Raw genomic sequence first — 19,700 nt, forward strand, 5'->3', positions numbered from 1 at the left:
CTGAACTTGTATGTCCATATCCTTCACCAAATTTGGGAAGTTTTCTTTCATTATTTTTTCAAATAAAATTTCAATATCCTGCTCTTTCACTTTTCCTTTTGGCAATGCTATGATTTGATGTTGATACATTTGGAGATGTCCCAGAGGCTCCTTAATCTATTCTCATTTTTTTCAAATTCTTTTTTCTTCTTGCTGTTCTGATTAAATCCATGTTTCTTCCTTGTGCCCCAAATTGTTGATTTGGATCTTGGCTTCATCCCCTTCACGGTCAGTTCCCTGTGTATTTTTACTTAGTGAAACCTTCATTTCTCCCTGGGTCTTTTTTATGCTGTTGCAGTACCCAGTGATTTCTTTGAGCATCCTAATAACCAGTGTTTTGAACTCTGCATCTGAGGTTGTTTGTCTCCATTTCATTTAGTTCTTTTTCTGGATTTTTTTTCTGTTCTTTCATTTGTGTCATATTTCTTTGTCTCCTCAATTTGGCAGACTCCCTATGTTTGTTTCTGTGTATTAGGTAGAACTGCTTTGACTCCCTGTCTTAGTAGCGTGGCCCGTCTAGATGAATGTGCCTCCTTTAAATCCTTGGTTTTGAACTTCCATACAACTCAAGTTTCTGATGATTCTAGGCGATGTTTGTTTTGTGGTTTAGTTGTAATTTTTGCTGTAGTAGTTCACAGAGTTGAAACATATTTACCTATGCCTCCATCTTGGCCGGAAGTTCAGTATCTTTTGTAATATCTGCTGTATAAATGATTTCATTAATAATTACTGAATGAAATTAAACTAAATAGTTTCTGCGCTTATTTTCTTAACTTTCTGTATGGCTTTTCTCACCATGGTTATTCAAGCGATTATAGTAGTAGAAATTGAATTAAAAATGGCTCTGAACTTTGTCTAAAGAAAGGGTACAGAGTTTTTAAATTGATCAGATTCAGAATTTGAAGAATTACTATGCTGTAAGCCTTAACCTTAAGGCCCTATCATCTTCCACAGGCCTGGGTTTGAGAGAGAACAGAATTACAGATATTCCCATATATCCTTAGGTCGTTAGCTTAACAATTTAGGAACCTTAATGTGCTGTCTTCCAGTCCCCTGCCCACTGCAACAGCTGTTCTGGCCCGGCCCATGCCTCCTGAGTTAATAGTATTTCTGTCACAGGGTGAGTTTTCAACTTGGTATGTACAGTTTCTGCCAACGTGATCTCTGCTGCCAGGCCTCAGTCTTGGAAGTTGCAACTGATTTGTGGGGGAGGGAGTTTGGTGCTTGTTACCAAGGAGGAACAAGGTGCTCTCTGGGGCTCTGATTTGTTACAGGCTGAGTGTGAATGATGTCAGGCAGATCAGAGGACTGACAGCTGATTCATTTGAGATCTGGAACTCCTCACTCTCTCACCGCTGCTTTCTGGGCTGTTAGATCTTTTGGAGGGGAGGGGACCTGAATATTGTTTTTGAAGAAAAATGCTTTAATTTTTCTCTTAAGTTTGGGAAGCCTTTGTAAGTTTCCTTTGGCTTATAGGCTGCATACCCCTTGTGTGAGAGAACTTCCTGCCAAGACTCCAGTGTGAGAGGGCAAAAGCTTGAGTAGCCAGGAAAATGATGAAACGGAGGAGAGAAAGACTGGGAGCACCATGCCTGCGGATTCAGTAAGGAGGCTGGGGTCTCTGAGTGGAAACTGGTAGTTGTCAGGAAAAAAACTAATGCCAACTAACAGACCTTCATTTAGTTGGGTAAAGACTCTGCTCTGGAGATAGATGTCTGTCAGGAAGAGTGCAGAGCTGGCTTCATAAACTCAAGGTCAAAACAGTGGTGTTTGGCAGGGGCATAAGGGCTTCTAATTCTAAAAATTGAGTTAGATGTTATTTCAGTGGTTCTAAGGTACTTGGGGAACTGGGTTAACAATAAAGATCAATTTTTTTTTCCTGCCTTGAAAGCAGATGTTTAAAGTTAGTGTCAAAGCTGCAGTATAGGCCCCATGAATGTGAGAAACAAATGGAAGTGAAAGCATCTCCTTTTTTGGCTAGAGATGGTATTGTATTTCTGCCCCTGGCTAGTTAGACCAGGATCTCAGCTCTGCCTGTGTAGATCCAAGCCTGAGTCTGTTAGGGTGTGACCCAAATTTTATTCTATGTTGGCCAACCTAGAAGTGTACTTAGGTGAGGGTTTCAAAGCTGGGGGATGAAAAAAGCCTTCCACCTCAGGGTAGCTTTTCCAAGAGCTGCTCAGGCTTATTTAATGAGTAAGTGCTGAATGACCTGATCAGGAAATTGAGGAACCAGGGACAACAGTGTCCTAGAATTCATTCCACCTCAGTGATCTGCCTTGAACTGCGTTTGTGTATCTCACAGGGCAGAGCAAGGGCACTTACCTCCCCCTGAGTGTTAATGCTTTACCCAGAGACAGCTGGCGCATCAAATAGACAGACTTCTTCAGTGGGCTTCCTTTGGGTCGTTACCATTCTGTTAGTGGAAACATTAATTGAATTAATGTTTCTACCAGAATTTGGAAAATCAGACCTGTTTGAAGTGTAAAATTGTAAGGATTGGCATACAGTTGACCCTTGAACAACACACGTTTGAACTGCATGGGTGGGTCCACCTATATATGGATTTTTTTTTCAATGAATATTGTAAACATATTTTCTCTTCCTTATGATTTTCTTAATAACATTTTTTCTCTAGCTTACTTTATTGTCAGAATGCAGTATATAGTACATATTTAAAATATGTGCTAATTGACTATTTATATTATTTGTAAGGCTTCCTTCTAGTCAACAGTAGGTTATTAGTAATTAAGTTTTAGAGAGTCAACGTTATACATGAGTGTTTGACTTGCACGAGGGATTGGTGCCCCTCGATCCCACATTGTTTAAGGGACAACTGTACTTTTAAATAAATGGTTTATTCCCATAATATTAAGACTAAAAAGTTAAAAGACTATAAAAAAGAAGCTTTGTCAACTAAAGTGTGATTTAAAGTAAGTGACTTGTTAACAAAGTTGAAGTTTTTAAAATTGAGCTTGTAGTTTAAGAAAACAAAAGTTGTCAAAAATCATCCTCTCTAGTATTAGTGCCCTGGTATTGGTAATCACTATATCTGTGTTAGTGACTTTGAATTTATGTTAGGAAAATTCTCCTTGAGGAGCTGGTAAATAACTTTTTCTTTCAAACAATCCTTTTAGATTGCCGTTCCAATGTATATCCAGTTTGCAGAGTGGTAATTAGGAACAAAAGGAGAAAGAGAATTGGTTTTGGTAGATTTTTTTAATAATCCTAATTGTATATTCATCAAAATGGCTAAAGCCTTATTTTACATGAAAAGATTTAAGTCTTCAAATTTTTGAATAAGCAAGACTGCTCAGTTTATTAAGAAGTAAATGTAAATGTTTTATTATATATTGTCATTAGCTCTAGTTTATATATATTAGGGAGTCTATTTTTGAAATAGTTTTTTAGAAATGTAAAAGTTCTTGTCAGAAATTAATATTTTATTTAAAATTTTAAAAAATATGTTGAGTTGAAGAAAATTTGGGGATGGCTGTGATTTTAAATACTTGTCTGCCCTCCACTTTTCTACCCTATTATATCCTTACATTGTGTACTCATCTGAGATATATGCTGAAGACAGCTAGGAGAGTAACATATAGGAAGGTAAAGATTTCCTCTGAATGTATGCAATTAAACACAAGTAGAATGTCACATATCCATATCCAAACAGTCAGTAATAACAATACAAGAAACTAACATTTTAAAACAGTTGAGGTGCTTATGTGATTGTTAATTTATTTTAAATCTTGGGAATAAAATATTGTAGTTTAATAGGGTATTTTTACAGAAAGCCTTGGTGCTCCTATTGCAAATTAAATGCTGTGAATCTGTTAAAAATTTGTCATCTGTGGCATATCTATCAAGGATCAATATAATAGAAATCTATATTTACCATCTGTCTCTTTTTAGTCTAATGATCTTATTACTTAATAATCTTCATTAGGACTTAACACATCAAGATGGTTAGATTGTTTTTAGGGGAAAAAAGTAACCTGGAAAACTAAAGTTTAAGTAGAAGCAAATTGTATTATACAGAGTTGTGACATTAGTTGATATACTCTTTAGGCAAAAGTTAGCTGAATAAGTTGGTATCATTGTAGATATAATCTAACAATTTATAAATTATTATTTAGAATGTTTTACTTTTATGGAAATAAAATTTCTCTGGAAGTTGTAGTCATTGCACACAAAATATTACCTATCGTTTGCTAATTGATGAATTGTAGTAAATTTGTAATATTTTCCCAGTAGTCAATGCTAAATATTTTGACTACCTAAAGCTTAAAATTTTTGCTTTAAATTCTGTAGATTGAGTTTTACTCTCAATGGTCATACTGTGCTGACATTGGTACTGAAGTATGATAATTTCAGAATGATTTTTGACCACTTTTCTTAAGTCTCTTGCCTATATTAATTCACTTTGAAGATGTTTCTTTTTGGTTAAAAATGATCACTGACCTTGTGTTTTTTACTATGGTACTTGTTAGAATCTCTACTCTTTGCCGAGGATCTGAAGTAAACCAGCACTTGTATTCACCCACATCGGCTCCAGCCCTATCCCTCGTTAAAGTCCCATATAGCGCTGATTGTGCTCTGGCTGCTGCTCCTCTTGCTTTTTTCCTGAACCCACAGGCCCATAGCAGCCCTGGCAGTCCCTGTTCCAGCCGCCCACTGCAGTGGAGGTAAGAGACCTTCTGTGGTATGAAATGTGGGCCTGCGTGATTGCTTCTGGCTTAATAGGTAAAACCCAAACTGTCATCTTTAATAATAGGGAGAAACTGAATAAAAGTCATGACCCTGTTACAGAGAAGAGTAAAAGGAATTTCACAGATCTCTGCTCAAAATCTCAGAAGAGCCCTGGCTGGTGTGGCTCAGTGGATTGAACGCCAGCCTGTGAACCAAAAGGTCGCTGGTTTGATTCCCAGTCAGGGCACATGCCTGGATTGTGGGCCAGGTCCCCAGTTGGGAGCATGTGAGAAGTAGCCAACTGCTGTTTCTCTCTCACATCGATGTTTCTCTCCCTCTCTTTTTCCCTCCCTTCCTCTCTCTCTGAAAATAAATAAAATCTTTAAAAAATTTTTCAGGAGAAAGTAGACTCTCAGTTAGTAGTTTGATAGTTGTGTGTCCATCGTTACTGTGACCACCCCATAGCAGAAGCATAGCATAACAGTGTGAGAGCTCTTGAAAGGTTAAATAGTTCAAATACCACATTTTACGCAACAGGAAAATCTGATTCCAAAACAGGTTAAGTGATTTTTTTTCAGACTGCTGAAGATTACCCTCTTCTCATTTCTTCCTTCCTCTCTTCTTATATATTAAGCATTATTTGAGTACATATGTGTTGGGCACTGCTTTAGGCGAGGAGGACAAACCAGAGAACACAAAGAGGTAAAGTTCCTTCCCTCAATGCCCTCAGAGAGCTTAGATTCCAGTAGAAGGAGACAAACAAGTTAATGAGTAACTATATAACAGATGGACATAAGTGATACAGAGAAAATAGAGTAGGGTCAGGGGAGACTGGTTGTCATTTTATAGAATATGGTGAAGGAGGTCCTCTGTTGATTAATGTGAGTAAAGACCTGAAGGACGTATTGGAGCCAGGATAGAGGTATCTGAAAGAAGAGTGGTGCAGACAAAGGCAACAGGAAGTACCAAAGGCCTGATCTAAGAGCTTACTTCATTTGTTCTTTATGCAGCAGAGTTTAGTGAAGCTGGTTAGGATAAGTTATGAGGTGAGAGGTGGAAAATGAGATCTGAGTTGTAATGGGGAGCTAGATGAAGTAGAACTTTGAAGCCCTTATAAGGATTTTTGTTTTTATGTTGAGTGAGATGAGGAGCCATTGGAGGGTTTAAAACAGAAGTCGTGATCTGACTTAGATTAGAAGAGTCACTGGCCGTAGGTAGAAGGCCACTGGTATAGTCTAGGTAAGAAACGTTGGTTGTTTGAACCCATGGTTGTACAAATGGTTAGAAGTGGTCAGATTTGGAGATGTATTTTGAAGACAGAATTGGTAGGATTTGTTTATGGATTAGATGCGGTTTGAGAAAAAGATGAGGATGGAAAAATTTTGGATGAACAGTTAGGAAGTTGGAATTACCATGATCTGACACTTGGAAATTATAAGCAGTAGCTATTTATACATTCATTTAGAGGTGTGTGAGCTCTGGGATAAAGATAAGTAATTAGGAATTGTCAGTGTATAAGTGAAACAAATCATTAGATTTATGAAACCCACCAGTGAGTGACTATTGATCGAGAATGAAGAAATTTCAAGGGTTTGAACCATGGCACAATCTGACTCTTAAGAGATTGGGGAAATGAGGAACTAGCAAAGGATATACTGAAAAGGAGCAGATCTTCAGAAAGGAGAAAAATCAACAGAGAGGTACGTTGGAAGCCAATTGAAAGAATTTTTCAAGAAGGAAGGTATGATTGATTAATAGATATTTGTTAAGCTTTTTGTTAGGAAAAAAAGTAACATGGAAAACTAAAAGTTTAAGTGGAAGCACAACTTAACAGACTTCAGTCAGATTTTTCTATATAGGAGCTCAAATTCCATTATTTAGGGCAGTGTTAGACTGACATAAGACAATGTTAGGGGCTAACTTCTCCCTGAAGTCATCCCTTCCGGATGTACTAGACCTTGGTATGAGGCTGAGAAAGACTGTAAGTTGGGTAACACCCATAGCCTAAAATCTGTCCTGTCTTGGTACAAGGTTTCAAGTACTGTCTCAAACCTATGATCCTAGGGCAACCTGAAGCTATGTGTTGCAGCTTTGGCTTGAAAACTTGTTAAATTCCATGAGGTTTGGGTTTTTTGTTTGTTTTTTGTTTTGACACTTGTTTACATGCCTGGTTACTTATAATAGTGTTTCATTCTCTTTTTTTGGTATCTGTCCCATACAAAGTACTAGTTTAACGATATGGCTAGATCATTGTACCTTCTTTGCTGGATATTTTTGTGTTTTTTTAAAGGCTCCTTGAATTTTGTTCTGGGATACAGTTAAATTACTTGGAAAGAGTTTGATCCTTTTAGGGATTACTTTTAGGTTTTGTTGCTGGGCACAGAACAGCATTTGGGGCTAATTTTTCCTTAATACTGAGGCAGTACTTTCTGAGTATTCTACTCCATGCCCACGCGTTATGTGTTTTTCCACTCAGGCTGGTGGGAACATGATCTGTTCTGGCCCTTTGTGAGCTCTGGGGAGTGTACTGCCTGCTAATTCTTTTGAATAGTTTCCTTACCCCCGTGCACTGATTGGTACCCAGCTGAAAACTTGAGGAACCCCTTGCTGAGTTCTCTCTCTATGACCCTCTCCTCTCTGAGACTCAGTCTCCCAAAGTCTAGCCACGTTAGCCTCCCCAAATTATTTTCTTTTTTAATTTTATTTATTTATTTTCAGAGAGAGGGAAGGGAAGGAGGAAGAGAGGGAGAGAAACTTCGATGTGCTAGATAATCATCCGTTGGTTGCCTCTCACACACCCCCAGCCAGGGACCTGGCCTGCAACCCAGGCCTGTGCCCTGATGGGGAATTGATCCAGTGACCTTTCAGTTCACAGGCCGGCACAGAATCCACTGAGCCATACTAGCCAGGGTGCCTCCCCAAATTCTTAATTCTGTCTCCTCAACTCATGGAGACTGCTGGGCTTTTTGAGGGTATCACTTTCCATTGTTGTTTCCTAGAAATATTTCCAATAGTAAGCTTGGGCAATCTTAGGATTTACTTTGGGTCAGTTTTGAGGCTTACTTTCTGTTAACCTTCTGTGCAATGTCTAAAAACTGTTGTTTCACATGTTCCTGTTGTGTTTTTTTTTTTTTTTTTAATTTATTTAGAAAGAATGGGAGGGAGGAGAGGAGAGAGGGAGAAGAGAGAAACATCTATTGGTTGCCTCCCGTACATGCCCTAATTGGGAATCGAACCCACAACTTAGGAATGTGCCCTGGCCGGGAATGAAACTTACAACTTGTGGTGTATGGGATGACGCTCCAATGTACTGAGCAACCTGGCCAGGGCCTCATGTTTCTGTTTTTATGGTTTTTAAGGCACAAGGACAAACCCGGTCTCTGTTTCTCTAACGACAAGTGGTAGAAATCCAGTCTACCTAATATTTTGAAATAATGCTTCTATTATCAGAAGTGAAGATTGCTTCATGAGATTATTGCTTGACTGATTCACATGGTAGATAAACTTGGTATATAAGCAGGACAAATCCTTTGTTTCATCTTGCTTAGTCAAGAAAAAGCAAGAAATAACAAAATAATAAAAACAGGTAATATTTGCTTAGCATTTATTGTATACTAAAGATTTCTCTAACTGGTTATATGTATTGAAACTAATCCTTAAAATACCCTAAGATGATAATACAAGTCCATTTTAGTGATTAAGTGGATAATCATAGTGATGAAGGCACTATGGTACAGAGGGGTTAAGGGAGTTATTTATTATATAAGCTGTAGAAATTGGCATTCAATCCCACAAGTCTTACTCCAAAGTCTGTGGTTTTTACCCCTCTGCTATAATGTTTCTGATGAAACATGTGCTATTGTGTATTTAGTTAACAAATGAACAAACTCTGAGGATTTAATAGCTCCCATGTACCATTCTAAACATTTAAAAATTTGTAGGTCATTTAACCCTCATACCAGTTCTACGAGGTAGATATTATTGTGCATTTTGTAGATGAGGAAACAGAGGAACAGAGAGATTAAACAAATTTCTCAAGATAACACAGCTGTTAAGGGGCAGAACTGGGGTTAAAACGAAGGCAGTCTGGCTCCAGAGATCATATTCTTAACAACTATACAGTTCTACTTCATATATATATATATACACATATATATATATATATACACACATAGTATTTCCTGAACCTAAATAATTTTGCAGCCCCAAGTCTTCTTTTCCCAAGGTGATATATTCATAACATTCTTTAATAAATCCCCCTATACTGGGGTTAAGAATTGGTATTTCATAGTCCTTTGTCACTTCTAAGCCATTACCTTTATATCTTCTTTTAAAATTTTTCTTCTTTTACACTTATGACGTTTCATTTTATCTTTTACCCCAGCTCTTTACTGTCCTCCACTAACTTAATTTTGTTTAGTGTTCACATTCAGAGTCTAGGACAGAATTAATGCTTAATGAACACAATGATGAACCTAAATTCTAAAAAATCCTTACCATGGACATGTGCCTATTGAATATTGCTGTTATTAATCAATTGAGCAAATGTAAGTGACAAGAAGAGAAAAATAATTTCAGTAAATAATATGAATAGTGAAGAACTAAAAAACTGAGAGCTACTGGGAATAGTGAATTTGACCTCTATTTGAAAATAGACGATGGCGGGGGGTGGGGGAGGGCGAGCACGCGCGCACACACGTGTGTGCCAGGATCTACATATTGTCACTTGGCCATATTTGGATGTGTTTTATCCCCATAGAGTATAACTATTGTTACTGGCTAAACTGTGTCTCCATAAGATTCATATGTTGAAGTTCTAACCCTCAGTATCTAGAATGTGACTGTATTTTAAAAAGAAGTTCTTTACAGAGGTAACTAAGGTTAAGCAAGGTCATTGGGGTGGGCCATAATCCAACAGGACTGGTGTCCTTATGAGAGGAGGAGATTAGAATACAGACACAGGGAGAGAAGACAGCCATCCAGAAGCTAGGGAGGGAGGCCTCAGAAGAAACTAACCCTGGAAACACCTTCTGGCCTCCAGAACTGTGAGGAAATAATTGTCTGTGGTACTTTGTTATGGCAGCCCTAGGAAACTCATACAGCTATTGAGGCTTTTGGCTACATTGCCTGTAGCCAAAAGTAGAAAACAGTGTCCTTTTACATGGTAATTAGAACTGGCCCAGCTCAGAATGGTAAACCTCTTTACTGATTGCATCTTAGTGATGTGCTTAAGACTTTACAGATTGTTGCCTATAATAATTTACAGGGTAGCCAAGACAGTTTTAAATGATGCCCACTCTAACTCTTTCTGTTTGCTCTTTGATGATAAGCAATGGGCCTGTTATATAGACAGTATGTGATTCTAATTTCTTAGTGTCTTGGATGGGTATTATTTTAGAAAAACTCAGTTTTTGTCCCGTATAGGGAAAAACCCAGTTCTTCCCTGTTGTGTGTCTCCTTTATTTTTCCTCACACAGAACCTTTCATTTCTGATACTTCTGGTCACTAAATGTGTGGAGGTTTTACCCCGGCACCAAGCAATTCTCTGTGACACCACCTGAGTGTCCTGCAATTTCACTTGACTCTAGTACTATCTACCTGGAGATAGCACCAGATCCCACAGGTTAAGGGCCAAGTCCCATAGAACTCCTGCCACTATACTTCAGGTCCCAATCACAAGTACTACGTCCCCAGGTTACCCACAACTTCTGTCCGATTTGGTTGCAAATCAGAGGCTCCCACAGCTCCCTCCTCAGGTTTGACTAATATGCTGGGACGGCTTGCAGAACTCAAGGAAACACTTATGTGTACCAGTTTGTTAGCAGATACGATAAAGGATACAGATGAACAGCGAGATGGAGAGGTGCATAGGACCAGGTCTAGGAGGGTCCTGAGTGCAGGAATTTCTGTCCTGTGGAGTGGGAGGTTTTCTCCCCTTGTTTTGGATCCCCATACTATTGGGATTTTGGGGGGGCTTCTTCATGTACTTATGACTACTTATTAGCTCTTTTTCTAGTCCTTCTCCCCTCCCTGGAGGATGGGAGGGGAATGCTGAAATTTGAAGCTTCTAATCATGACCTGGTCTTTCTGGTGACCAGCCCCCATCCAAGAGCCATTTAATAGCCCACTCATAGTCACTGTAGGAGAACAAAAGATGCTCCTGGTGTTCTTTTTTTTTTAGGTTTATTAATTTATTTTATTCAACAAGTGTTTATTACATGTCCAAATCTACCAAATGTTTATTGTTTTAGGTGATACTGTTAAGGGGAGTGAACTAAGAGACAAACTCTCTCTAATCATGTAGGTCTGCATCTTAGCCGAGAGAGATAAATAATAAAATAGCCAATTAAATTGTGATTTTTATGGGAATGAAATAAAGCAGTAAAGTAGATATCATGTGTTGTATAAGAGTAAATGGAATTTAAAATAGAAAGGTTTGGGGAGTCCTCCTTGAATAGATCACATATGAGGTAAATGAGTGAGTAAAGATATTCTTTTTAAATGTAAAGGATTCAAGACAGAAAAGCAAGAGCAGAGTTCCTGATACGGGAGCATTCTTGATGTGCTCAGGAAACAGAAAGGAGGTCAGTGTGGCTAAAGCAAAATGACTTAGTGAAAGATAATATTAAGAGATAGTCAGACAGGTAACAGGAGCCAGAAAATGTTAGATCTTTTAAGCTATGTAAGGATTTTTTTTAACTTTATTTCTATTGTTTATGCTGTTATAGATGCCCCCGTTTCCCCCCCTTTGCCCACTTCCACCCAGCCCGCCCCCCTGCTTCCCTCTGGTCGTCATCACATTGTTGTCTGTGTCCAAGTGTTATGCATATATGCTCTTTGGTTAATCCATTCACCGTTTTTCATCCAGTCCCTCCCACCCCCTACCCGCCTCGGGCAGCTGTCTAGCTGTTCCATGTATCCATGTCTCTGTTTCTATTTTGTTCATTAGATTCCACATATAAGTGAGAGCATATGGTATTTGTCTTTCACTGGCTGGCTTATTTCACTTAGCATAATAATCTCCAGGTCCATGCTTCTAGTGTTCTTATCACTTAGGAATTTACAAGGGTTTTAGGATCCCTGGGTCAGGAACCTGGGGTGTGTGTGCGTGTGTGTGTGATACATATATTCTTATTATTTCACAGGTATGATCAACCTTAAGAAGTATAGTAAATATGATTGTGATTTGGGTTGCATTAATTAACCTTTAATCATAAATTAACTCATACATCTGCTAACATGATTCAGGCCTATTGATTGGCACTCAGACATGAATATTGCATTGTTGGCATAACTCCCTTTGAAAGAGTGCTAGATATGGTCTGTGGTGTAACTGGTGTCCCTGAAGAGAGAGGAGGCAGTTATGTCTCTGGCTATTCACTGGCCTAACTTTAGGCCTCCTAGAAGCAGAAGTTTGGTATTGGCAACTTTCTGAGTCATAGAATGGCTTAGGTTTTGAATTGCCATAGACTTCATCAGACCTAAAGTGGGGAGGATTTGCAGCGCAAAATTATTTTTAGAGTGATGTCTCTATTAGAAGGGTTCTAGCTCTAGCTGACTCCCTAATGATTAAGAATTCCTTTCATACAATGTGTAGCAAAAAGTTATTCAACTTTTGCTTGAACATATTCAGCAGTAAGAAGTCACTGCTGAGGTTTGCAGCCGGTACTAATTCAGCCTCTTGTCTATCCTGTGTCACATTTGTGAGAGGCTTTCTGTGTGTAGTCTTTTATGGAGGAGGACAGGTGTTCCTTTGGGCCTTCTCCAAAACTAGGCAGCCTTTGAAACCCATTTTTGGTAGTGTCAAGATTGTTTCTTGCCAGAGAAAGCACTCTTTTCATTTTACCAACACTTGTTTTCTTGTCTTTCTTTTTTTAAAAAGCTGCTTCCCCCTACCATATTCCCTTCAGTCCTGCACCCCCCTCCAACCAGCATTTCCTGCCCCCTTAGTTCATGTCCATGGGTCATACATGTAAGTTCTTTGGCTTCTCCATTTCCTAGACTATTCTTAACCTTCCCCTGTCTATTTTGTGCTTCTTATTCACTGTACCTTTTCCCCTCTTCTCCCCACTCCTTCTTCTCTCTGATCTATATTTCTGTGATTCTGTTCCTGTGTTAGTTGTTTGCTTAGTTTGTTTTTGTTTTTGTATTTGTTTTAAGTTCAGTCATTGATAGTTATGAGTTTGTTGTAATTTTACTGTTTATAGTTTTTGATCTTTTTCTTAGAAAAGTCGCTTTAACATTTCATATAAGGAGGGCTTGGTGATGATGAACTCCTTTAACTTGACCTTATCTGGGAAGCACTTTATCTTCCCTTCCATTCTAAATGATAGCTTTGCTGGAGAGAGTGATCTTGGATGTAGGTCTTTGCTTTTCATGACTTTGTAAACTTTATACCAGCTTCTTCTTGCCTGCAAGGTTTCTTTTGAGAAATCAGCTGACAGTCTTATGGGAACTCCTTTGTAGGTAACTGTCTCCTTTTCTCTTGCTGCTTTTAAGATTTTCTCCTTATCTTTAATCTTGGGTAACATAATTATGATGTGCCTTGGTGTGTGCTTCCTTGGGTCCAACTTCTTTGGGACCTTCTGAGCTTCCTGGACTTCCTGGAAGTCTATTTCCTTGGCCAGATTGGAGAAATTCTCCTTCATTATTTTTTCAAATAAGTTTTCAATTTCTTGCTCTTCTTTTTCTCCTTCTGGCACCCTTATGATTCAGATGTTGGAATGTTCAAAGTTGTCCCAGAGGTTCCTAAGCCTCTCCTTATTTTTTTGAATTCTAGTTTCTTCATTCTGTTCTGGTTGAATGTTTATCTCTTCCTTCTGTTCCAAACCATTGATTTGATTCCTTCCCTTCACTGTTGGTTCCCTGTATATTTTTCTTTATTTCACTTTGCATAGCCTTCATTTTTTTCCTCCATTTTGCAGCCATACTCAATCATTTCTGTGAGCATCCAGGTTACTAGTGTTTTAAACTGTGCATCTGATAGATTGGCTATTGCTTTGTTGCTTAGTTCTGCTTTTGGAGCTTTGATCTGTTCTTTCATTTGGGCCATATTTCTTTGCCTCAGCACACCTGTTACATTGGAAGGGGCAGAGCATTTGGTATTTGCCAGGGCAGGGCACCCAGGTGCCTGCGTTGTGATGCTGTCTGTGGGAGAGGGGTCAGAGAGGGAACAATGCTGCTTGCTCTGCTCTTGGCCAGCTTTTAGCTGCTTCCCTGGCTATCCACAAGCAAATTGGGCCCTTCTGGTGCTGATTCCCAGGTGGGTGGGTTTGTGTATGTTCTAGGACCCTGTGGGTCTTTCCAACGAACTCTCCTGTGAGGCTGGGAGTTTCTCCTGCTGCCACGTCCCCCACAGCTTTTAATAGCTAGAGGTTTTAAGACTTTATTTTCCTGCACTGGAACCCTGGATTGTATGGTCTGCCTCATTCCCCAGCTGTTCCTCCCAGTTTATCCGCATGCAAGTGTGGGACTGACCAGTATGCCAGCTGCTGCCTTACCCACCTGGTCCTCCAGTCGCAGCCTTGCTGCACGTCCTCTCTGCCCTGGCTGTCCATCTCCACCCCTCCTACCAGTCTGGATGGACGTTTCTTCTTTAACTCCTTCGTTGTTGGACTTCCACACAGTTCGATTTTCTGGCAGTTCTGGTTATTTTTTCTTTTTAAATTTGTTGTTGTCCTTCTGTTGACTGTGCGAGGAGGCAAAGTGTATCTACCAATGCTTCCGTCTTGGCCAGAAGTCTGACTGTTAAATAACTTTTTAAAAAAGAGTTTTTATTTTTCAGTGACAGTTGACATACAGTATTATATTAGCTGCAGGTGGATAATCCAGTGATTGGACATTGTACAACTTACTGAGTGGTCACTCTGATAAATCTAATACCCACGTGACATCATTCATAGTTATTAGAATATTATTGACTATATTCTCTATGCTGTACTTTACATCCCTGTGACTCTTCTGTAACTACCAATTTATACTTCTTAATTTCTTCACCTTTTCACCCATCCTGCCTCCCTCCCTCCCATTGTTCAAAATCCCAGTCACCCAACCTCCTCCCCTCTGGCAACAACCCATTCTCTCTATGAGTCTGTTTCATTTTTGTTTGTGCATTTATTTTGTTCTTGTTATTTCACTAAGCATAATACCCTCTAGGTCCATCCATTCTGTCGCAAATGGTAGGATTTTACTCTTTTTATGGCTGTGTAATATTCCACTGCATATATGTACCACAGCTTTTTTTTATTGATGGGCACTTCGGTTACTTCCATAGCCTGGCTATCATAAATAATGCTGTGATGAACATTGGGGTTCATATATTCTTTTGAATTAGTGCTTTGGGTTTTTCAGATATATACCCAGAAGTGGAATTGCTGGGTTTTAAAGCAATATCATGTTTATTTTTTCTGAAGAACCTCCATTCTGTTTTCCATAGCGGCTGTACCAATTTGCATTCCCACTAACCATGCACAAAGGTTCCCTTTTCTCCCATCCTTGCCAGCACTTGTCACTTGTGGATTTATTGATGATAGCCGTTCTCACAGGTGTGAGGTGATGCCTTATTGTGGTTAAACAACTGCTTTTCTAAGTAATTCTAGGACAGGAATATCTAGGAACTTGTTCTTATCCTGGTCCTATTGTAGGCAAATTACTTCACTCCTTTCTGCCTCAGTTTTCTGTTGTATGCCATTAAAATGGGGATAGTAATTCAAGATTGCTGTAAGGATTAAGTGGGTCATACATCTAAAATTGTTCAGAGTACTTTCCAGGATATTATAATAGTAATTTTGCTGCTGCCTTCATCGAAAAATTCACATATTTCTGATTCTCACATTTTATTTTGCTTCCATTAATTTTTGTTTTGCTTCCATAGTTTTTTCATAGTCTTATTTTCCCATGGATAGCTGTACGTCTCATTTCATTATGTGCTGCCTGTGGCAGCTTTGCTATTGCCCATAAGATTGGCAGTGTCACCGAGGTGCTCTTCTGTCCTCTCACACAGTTTCACTAATTGTTGTTGCTGAAAACTGGCCTGCTGGAGTACACTAGGACACGGACTAAAATGAGAAACACCCTGAAATAGCTTCACATCTATTACCTCCTGCCCTCATTATTTTAAAGCTAATCCTAGACTTTATTTCTTTGTAAATATTTCAGTTTGTATCTCTAAAACATAACAAAGGCACATTGTCATTATCACACCTAAAACTAATAATTTAACAGTGTGATCAAATATCCAGTCACTGTTCAAATATTTTTTTTATATTTGGATTTTTTGAATCAATATTCAAACTATGCCAACACAGTTTATTTGGTTAATATGTCTATTAAGAGGGTGACAATATCATTTATTATCTAAACAAAGAAACTTTTGATAATAAAAGGAGATTTTATTAACAATCGCACTGGGATAACAAGCGTATACCTGATTGTCATGGACAAATTGGGATGTCTGGTCACCATATTTTTAACTTTCTTTTAATCTAGGTTTTCCCACCCTCTTTTCTTTCCCTTCTTGCATTTCATTTGTTGAAGAAACTGAGTTGTTTGTTCTTCTAGATTTTCCTACTATCTGGATTGTGCTGATTGCATCCCTGAGAATGTTAGCGTCCATGTTTAAGTAGGAATTAGACTCTTCCGCGTGATTATAAGGAAAACATCCTAAGAACCCACACATGGGAGATTGTGGTGTGGCATGGTTCATTTCTATGGAGATAGAAGCTGCCTTCTGAGTTGCCAGTGTCCGTAGGAAAAGTCCAACCATGTCCTCTGCAAAGCCAAGCCAAAGCCAATGTCCAGAGTTTCTGCTTCATATTAAAGTCCAGTCCAGTACAGCATCCAGCTACCATAGCGTGTGTATCCAGCTGTAGTCCATTTCAGGCTCCCTCCTGGAACCTGCGTGTGGAGCCCACATGACCATGGGCCCTGCGGCTGCTAGGGCAACATGGTCACATGCTCCTGGGCAAGAGAGGACATGAACGAATGGGGCGAATGCCTCACCAGGTGGGCAAGAGAGTGAGAGAGCTTCTTTGTTCCCCTGGGATTATATTACCCTGGGCTTGGATACCTCCCCTTGTGCCCCCCAGCAATCTAGTACAGGAGCAGGGAAGGGAGGAGTGTTAATTCCTTTGGCATAGCAATGCTGTGATCCCCTGGGGTGTGAAGCTCTAGCTTCCTGGCTAGGCAAGCACACTGAGGAGCTAGCACACTGAGGGAAGAGTGAGAGATACAAATAATTTTCAACAATAGGTATTTGGTATAGAAAAATTAATTTTTATTGTGTATCTCAAGATAAATCCCTAGAATCAGGTTGCTGAGCCAAAGAATAAATATGTAGTAGTTGTAATAGTTATTGTCCAATTTCCCATAGTGGTTGTACCATTTTATATTTCTGCCAGCAGTGAAAGGCAGTCTGTTTGCTCACAGTTTTGCTAAGGCAATGAATGATTTATCCAACTTTTGAATTTTGCCAATTCGATAGTTGAGAAACAATATCTCAGAGTAGCTAACTAGAAGTCATACTAAAATGTTCCTTAAAGATGAAGAATTTATTTCCCAGCCTTATGTGGAGAGAATTAGTTTCCCTGTCCTAGGAAATTCATCTATCCATTAATTCAATTGTATACTAGGCCCTCTTAGCTGGAGAATATCCCCAATTGTCAGTAGAAAAGTTCCCAGCCTGTGATGGAGTGAGAGAGAATGCTTATTATCCAATAAACTTTCAGCCTTGTAAGTCACCCTTGTTGCAGCCATTCCCAGAACTTTTTAGATGATTTCTCTGGACTTAGCAGAAATACTTTTTAAAATAATTTCAAAGTTGAAAGAATATTTTGAAGAGCACCTTTTGTCCCAAACCGGTGGTCAGCAAACTACAGCCCATGGGCAAATGCAACCTGCAGCCTGTGTTTGTATAGCCCATGAGCTGAGAATGGATTTGACATTTTTTTCAGTATTATTTTGTATGAGTTTCAGGTGTACAGCATAGTGGTTAGACAATCGTATACTTTACACAACGATTCCCTACCAATATTTCAAATATCTACCTGGCACCATACAGTTACTTTAATATTATTAACTGTATTCCCTGTGCTATAATGTTACATTCCCATGACTATTTTATAACTACCAATTTGTACTTAATGAATTTTACATTTGTAAAGGTATGTTTAAGAAAAATAAAACAAGGGGTATGTGGCAGAGAGCACATATGGCCCGCAACCCCTCAAATACTAACTAGTCCTTCACAAAGTTTGCCAACTCTTGCCCTAACCCATTTGAAAATCAGTTCCTCACATGATACCTCATCATTCCAGAATACTTTAGTATATTCTCCCTACAGAGACATTTTTGTAACTGCGATACAGCCATCAAAATCAGGAAATTTGATAAATAGCATCATCTAATCCACATGCTTCATTCATATTTCACTATATGTCCCAGTAATGAATTTTTATAACGAAAAGATCCAATCCAGGATCATGTGTTACAATTTTGTTGTTATTTCTTTTAGCCTCCTTCAGTTTGGAACAATTCTGTAGTCTTTTCTCAACTTCTGTGACCTGACACTTTTGAAAATTACAGGCTAGTTATTTGATAGGATGTCCCCTCAATTTGGGTTTGTCTGATATTTTCTCAGGATTAGATTCAGGTTATGCATTTGTTAGGGAGGGAAAACTTGTCTTCTACCTTCAAGTTCAGTATGTGGGGGCCTGTTAATTAAACTAACAAAATACAGATTAACAAGAGAAAAGGAAAACATATTTTTATTGATATTTACATGCATGGGAGTTCACAGAAAAGAAATGAAATTCAAGGAATGGCTAAACTCGTGTCAACGCAAGAAATGTCCAAACCTGTAAGGATTTTTATGAGTTTATTTAACTGCCAAACTGACAACAATTGGCAGAGAGCAAAATCTCAATGGATTGCCAAAATGCTTTAGAAAACGTCAATTTTACCATTTATGTTCTACCTTAGAATCAAAGGGGAAAACTTAAGGGGATTACATGAAATTCATTGGTAATAGATTAAGGAGGCGGGAGGAAGCACAACAGGGAAATTTCTAGGATTGGATAAAAGTAAAAGTCATAGACACTCATTTCCTTTATCTAGGCAGGTGTAGGAATGTTTACTTTTAACAATTAGCATGATAATAACCAGAAGGGAATTTGTGGTCTCTGCTTTGGTGTACTGTTTGTGCCCTGAGGGGTCTGGAAGAAAGGAAATTACTCTCTGATTCCTAAAATATTATCAGGTATGTTGTCCTAGATACAAAAAGACAACAAACAGCTCAGTTAAGGTGAAGATTGACCTTTGTTAGGGGAAAATACTGCCCTAAGACATGGCTACCCTCCTAGAACTGTTTTTAGTAAGAAAGTTTTAATTTCAGACTCTCCTGTGTAGTTACTTTTGTTCTCTGAATTTGTAAGGCCACCATGCAGGTCTCCCTTGAGCTTGTCAGGTGTCGAATATGGCTCCCTTTTTTTTTTTTTTTTTTTTTTTTTTTTACCACAATGTATAGATGAAACACACATGTACCTTTTAAATTTCTTGATCTCTGTACATTGAAACCTATAAGCTCACATTTATACCTCGACTTTGAATTCTAATTCATTTTATTTTTTTCCATTTCCACACCTGTAACTTTCTTTGATAGTAAAAAACCTGACTCCCAGTGTCCTTGAAATATTTACTTATTCCATCATTTCTTTCCGCATGTAGCCAATTTCCCTTTGCAATCGCTGACCTCCTGTGTATATGCCCTCCTCACCTTCCCTGGGTCTCCAATACCCCATGCCAAACTGATACAACTATTTTCTCCAAGCAGACAACCTCCTTACTGCCATCAGTCTCTGAGAGCCCATGACAGGTGCCTTCCCCTTTTCCCCCAACCACCTGGCTGTCATCGTCATCTAATGGCTTCCAGACTGAATAAATCAGGATGGAAGGGGAGGAGGGAGGACTTGTAAGTC

The 19,700-nt window shown here is 38.8% G+C and overlaps 1 protein-coding gene across 12 annotated transcripts in view; it reads left to right on the plus strand.

Annotated features, from left to right (window-relative positions):
- MAST2 (microtubule associated serine/threonine kinase 2) overlaps positions 1–19,700 on the plus strand; it is a 185,095-nt gene that overhangs the window by 105,704 nt on the left and 59,691 nt on the right. For 2 of the 12 annotated variants that reach the window (XM_054572153.1, XM_054572155.1), the window contains exons 1-2: positions 1,348–1,642; positions 4,530–4,724. The exons of 7 other annotated variants lie outside the window; for them this stretch is intronic. In XM_054572153.1, the coding sequence (XP_054428128.1) occupies positions 1,593–1,642; positions 4,530–4,724 (245 nt within the window). In that variant the 5' untranslated portion in view covers positions 1,348–1,592. Of the gene's footprint in view, positions 1–1,347; positions 1,643–4,529; positions 4,725–6,391; positions 6,429–19,700 lie in introns of those variants that run through there. 3 more of the 12 variants (XM_054572159.1, XM_054572157.1, XM_054572158.1) reach the window with 3 other exon arrangements.

Source organism: Pteronotus mesoamericanus, unplaced genomic scaffold (assembly GCF_021234165.1).
Source record: "Pteronotus mesoamericanus isolate MK-2021 breed Mesoamerican mustached bat unplaced genomic scaffold, CSHL_Meso_final contig_221, whole genome shotgun sequence".
Lineage (NCBI taxonomy): Eukaryota > Metazoa > Chordata > Mammalia > Chiroptera > Mormoopidae > Pteronotus > Pteronotus mesoamericanus.